The sequence below is a fragment of the Syngnathus acus genome, chromosome 6 (genome assembly GCF_901709675.1).
Source record: "Syngnathus acus chromosome 6, fSynAcu1.2, whole genome shotgun sequence".
Classification (NCBI taxonomy): Eukaryota; Metazoa; Chordata; class Actinopteri; order Syngnathiformes; family Syngnathidae; genus Syngnathus; species Syngnathus acus.
The window spans coordinates 3,337,839-3,342,964 of record NC_051092.1 but is presented as its reverse complement, the minus strand read 5'-3'; the positions used below and the strand labels follow the sequence as shown (position 1 = coordinate 3,342,964).

Genomic DNA, 5,126 nt, shown 5'->3' with positions numbered 1-5,126 from the left:
CTTTCACTACTAAAACGTTGAATGGGAAACTACTTTTTTGTCACTCTCATAAATAAATAGGAGTCGATTCTCCAATCTTCCTATTTTATGGGTCAGGCCTTTTTATGAGGAGTTTATGGAGTCATTTTCACTTTCGCTGAACATTTGGAGGCCTGAAGACATTAAACTTGGGGATTGGTGGCAGCGCTGGTGAGGCAATTCTCGGCTGGCCTCGCCTGTAACCAAAATTTGAATGTTTCTTTAAACTGTACTAATTGATTACCCAAAGTCTATATTTTCATTTTGTAGCGGTTTTTCAATGCACCGTTATGACGCTGGTAATCTTGTATTGGTGTTATCTAAAGGATTTTTGTAGGACACAGTGAGCCTTCCTCCTCCTCCTCACTCCTCATCCTCTTGTTCCCTCCTCAATCTGACTTTCCAAGCAAGAAACCCAAATGCTCCCCCCTCAAAAGAGCACTTGTCATCTACTGAGAAGACGACACAGGTTTAAATTCAAGACATTCCTCAAAGTATAACTCACTCAGGGGATCGTTTCTGCTATTTTTCCTGCACAATCTGAGGCTTTAAACAAACCTTGCTCCTGCGCGATAAAGCGGCTCTTGCGACTCCGTTGCACCGTCATGTGCGCGCTGCTGCAGGCGTGGACGTGCCTTGTTTTCGCTCTACTGCCATTGGAAATCCAGACTCGAGCGCTGTTCAACCAGAACCTCCAGACTGCCAGACACAGGTAGGACGGGTCATTGCTTACAATTGGCCATAAAAGTGCTTGAGAGGTAGCAATGACGACGATAAGACACCATTTGTTTTGGTCAATTAAATGCGCACCTAGCTGCGACGAGAAAACGAAATTAATCACGATCAATTCGGAACTAATATTACATCGTTTTGTTTTAATAGCTTTTCTTAGTTAACGTGTTTTTTTAAATATTAAATCTAGTTTCTTTGATTAGAGTTTGAGTAAAGACTTTTTTTTTTACCTGCGCAGTTCTCGTCTACCGGGGTTGTGAGTGAGGACCCCAAACATTGTTCCTCTAATTGTGCCTCATTTATATTTGTGACGAAACAAAAGAAATCTTTTCACATAATTATTTTCTGGATGATTTTAATTATCTCTTGGAGTTTAATGTATGAACTAAAAAGCAGGAGCTGTATTCCAAAAACTAAAGGAGTAAAATAGTATAGCACAGGAAGTAGTATTATATATTTTATAAGCATTTATAATCAGGCAATTTAAAGACGAACTTGCCTTTATATGACGGTCCTTTTTTAAAAATATATATATATTTTCAAAGTTTTTATAAATGTGACTTGTCTTTTTATCTGGATGAACTTTGAATCAATGTTTTATGTATTAATTAATTAAATGAATAAATAGAGAAATAAATAACATTTTGCTTCGAGTACTGCATGGCCTAGTGACACGGGAAGTTGGCCTCGAGTTGGAAGATCTGCGAGTGAGTGTCTGGGTGTGAGTTGTGGTCTACAGCTGCTCCTTACGACTGATCTCATTTTGTATTTGACTTTTTGTCCTCTTCAATTTAAAGTGGATCGTGACAATGGTTGCTCACATGCGAGGGTATTTACAGTACTTGTCTTATAATGTAAACAAAGATGGCCACTGGGATATAATCAACAGATTGTAAAAATAATAATAACAATAGTTTCTCAGGGAATACAATGGAGCATGAGGAATGAGGTCATTACTTTCAGCGGCCCAGAGGTGAGACGGAGGTGAGGGAGATTTAACGGGATTTGGGACAAGGACACATGTGCTTTGTGAGGGGCCGTCTAGCAGTATTTATAAAAAAAGAAAAAAAAAAGCCCCCTGGTGAGATGAGGTAGACGCCAACTTACTTTTTGTCATCGATGAGCAATAATTATTGAAAAGGAGCATATTTACATCTTTTAAAAAATCTGTTCCTGCTTTATTTTTGAATGTTGCAAGGTGAGACCTTATTCTCAAACTATTACATAAGGGAGGGAGAAAAAATGAGTTTCATAAAAGTTTGCACAGTAGGGGGTCCACTAAAGAACAGCGGCTGGTGGGAAAGTGGAGGATAGAAGTGAGCGTGACGGATTTTACACAATACCGTCACTGGCAACAAGTATAGTTGAAGGTAAAAAAAAAAGTCAAACATGGATGTATCTTCTCGTAATTAAGGACCGTGACAGAGGATGGAGTGTTACCAGGAAAATGAGGAACCTTTGGGGGTTATTTAGTTTAAATATGCAATGTTTCTTTCTTTTTCTTTTTTTATATTTACCAAACAGCCTGAAGAAAGCACCGTTTGTTTCTTATTTAGAGCACTATTTGCAAAAGAAGACCAAACATTTATTTGGGATTTATTGGTATCATTAAAGTCAGTTAATAGTGAGATTTCTTTTTTTCCATGACGGGAAAAATACACTTGAATTTTGTTTGTGGTTGCATTTTGGTGGTAAGTACCAAAGTTTGCAGCCAGAAAAGAAAGATCAGAATACCAGTCAGGATTTCTTAGAGGATAAAGCTTTCAAACAGGTTGGCGCTATTTTCACACTAAAACAAACAATTCAAATTTGACTGTAAATTGGAATCTGCGCTGTAATTAAAAGCGACACCATGTTGACAAACATTTTCTCAACCAATCGAGCATGTTTTGCATGTAATGCTAAGCTAATACGTATCCAACAACACTGCAGCTCTGCTTTGACTTTTCATTACATTTCCCCTTTAAACGATTCACAAATGTACTCAACTCTTCAAACTGAGAGTCACCATTTTTTTGAGCCTCACAAACGAGTTATTCTCCTTGACCTCTGTGAAATCCAAAAATGCAAAGAAAAAAGGTTCAGGCTATTGTGATGATCTCAGCTAGGCGAGACAACAGTGAGGTGAGAAGAAAAGCACTTTCAATTCCCTCTTAAGAGGAAGTGGTGCTTTTTTTTGGTCCCTTCTTGCGCAACAATTGAATTCCTTCACCGATTAACTAGTAAAATGGATTCTCGGCTATAGCAGCATAGACCGCAAGTTTTGATTTGATGAAACGAGCACAGGCCTCGTGACGATGGTTGAGGCGAGGAAGATGTCATCGTGGTCGCTTACAGTGAGACCCCGCCCATTCTCTGTTATTACCCAAAGACTTATTTTTGTGCTCTTTCTGTAACTTCCCAAAATGCTACAAAATGGTTGGTGGCTTGCCTAATAGGAAAGTAGTAATTGGTATCAAAGCAGTATCGTTAAAATGATACATCTCGATCGTAAGTGTCGTTGGGTGAAACTGGTGCAACTGATGATGTTGAATTTAACATTTTCCACATGACACTTACGAGTGACATTTTGCATTTGTATGGTCGCCCTCCGGCACCGTGAAAAAGAAAAAAAAACTTCTTTTTTTTTTGCAGATCCTCCAAACACATGACACCTTCTTCCATGATGCCACCGACGCCTGATTATGCCCCGGCCCTCGACGACGCCATCGCTCTGGCAGAGAGACGTTTTGTCTGGCCGGTCTTTATAACAAAGAAGCCGCCATCTAAGTGGTTTGAAGTGTGGCCGGGCGCACCGGGACGGTCCCGAGGGCGTCGCCACACCTACGCCCGGAGGGCCCGCGGGCAGCTGATGAGGGCAGGCTGCGTCCTGGGCACCTGTCAGGTGCAGAACCTCAGCCATCGCCTCTACCAGCTGATTGGACGCAGCGGCAGGGAAGACTCCTCCCCCATCAATCCTCGGAGTCCTCACAGCTACGGCTGACATTTATGTCATCCCTTTGCTTTTCTATACATTTTGCATTAGTATTGTTAAACCATTTTACACGCAGTACATTTAACCACTTTTAGGAAATGCTATTTAAGTTATTTATGAAAACATTAAAAACGAGCATAACTCATATTTTGTTACCAGTTTATTGAGTTTTAACCCCATTTACAAATGGCATAGCCCACTTGTTTATTTTGAAATATCAAACAAGGCCCTTGAGCGCAAATGTTTTTAAAAATAACAACAGGTGGCGCTGTTTTTCTTCACCCCTGTTGGTGGCAGCAATGTTCACTTTACTATCCATTGTCCCACATTGCTGGAAAGTGTACTTTTTTTTTGTGTTAATGTACAATACAGTACTTTCTGTAAAATTATAACTGTAGGAAGAACTTTGGTTTCTTTTAAAGAACTTGAACGATAACTAACCATGACAAGTGCCACATGGCAAGCTTTTTCCATCGTCCCCATTTGAACCCAACTGCATCATAATTCACAAACTAAATAAGGATCAAAATGTTTTTTATGCTTGGAAGAGGTTACGCTTACTTTTGACATTATCCTTTGACCCTACTGTCAATAAATAAGTGCCTCAAGAGGAGACCAAAGGACAACCCGACCACAAAAAAACAACCACAAACGGCCAAAAGAACAACTCGTGCACTTCCAACCAATCGAAAGAGCATTTTAGATGGAAAAGTAATTTATCCATGCAATCCACATTCTTCACAGCTCGTGTAAGGAAGCCTGAACTAACTGATTTTCCTGGCCTTAATATGCCTTTGATCTTTTTTTTTATTTTACAATGTAGCCTGCACAAGTTACGAGAGATGTTTACCTGAAGTGAACTGTGTTGGGAGAGGAAAAAAAAAAAAAAAAAAAAACCCCAGCTGGCATTGTGCAATAAAACACCAGTAAACCCCGTGTGTGTGTGTGTGTGTGTGTTTATAGATTCTATATCTTGTTTGAGGTGCGATGTTATTGTTTTTAGAGCGATAATAGCAACATTTATGATCAGGAACACACATGGGGAAAATTACCCTTGTTTACCGACACACAACCAAACACACAAGAAGAAAGTCCAAAGCATCAAATTTGTCAAATGCTAGATGGCCTCTTTCTTAAATTCTTATATTAGTCACGTTAATGTTTAAAATGATCAAATAAATGTAAATATCAAACAAAGATAACTAATTCACCTGCATTACAGAGGAATTTGTACGTTTTTCAAAATCGGACTATTTTCAGCGACATTAAAGATCGAGTTGAGGGTGACAAAAAAAAAGCACATCGCACATTTCTCGGTGAGGAAAAACAAGTTACTGGAAAACGTGATCATTGGTGAGATTATATAAACACGCAAAAGGTCAAGGTTGAACACAGACACGAC

The 5,126-nt window shown here is 39.3% G+C and overlaps 1 protein-coding gene across 1 annotated transcript; it reads left to right on the top strand.

Annotated features, from left to right (window-relative positions):
- The first annotated feature begins 310 nt into the window (after positions 1-310).
- Positions 311-3,884, top strand: adm2b (adrenomedullin 2b). Its single transcript, XM_037254417.1, has 2 exons — positions 311-730; positions 3,385-3,884. Exons 1-2 carry the CDS (start codon positions 624-626, stop codon positions 3,731-3,733), a joined length of 456 nt encoding a protein of 151 aa, XP_037110312.1. The 5' UTR covers positions 311-623; the 3' UTR covers positions 3,734-3,884.
- Positions 3,885-5,126: the final 1,242 nt, after the last annotated feature.

Excerpts from the sequence above, each read along its gene's own strand:
- adm2b (XM_037254417.1), top strand. The coding sequence starts at position 624 with ATGTGCGCGCTGCTGCAGGCGTGGACGTGCCTTGTTTTCGCTCTACTG. Across the intron at positions 731-3,384 it reads CTCCAGACTGCCAGACACAG|ATCCTCCAAACACATGACAC; the intron begins GTAGGACGGGTC and ends TTTTTTTTGCAG.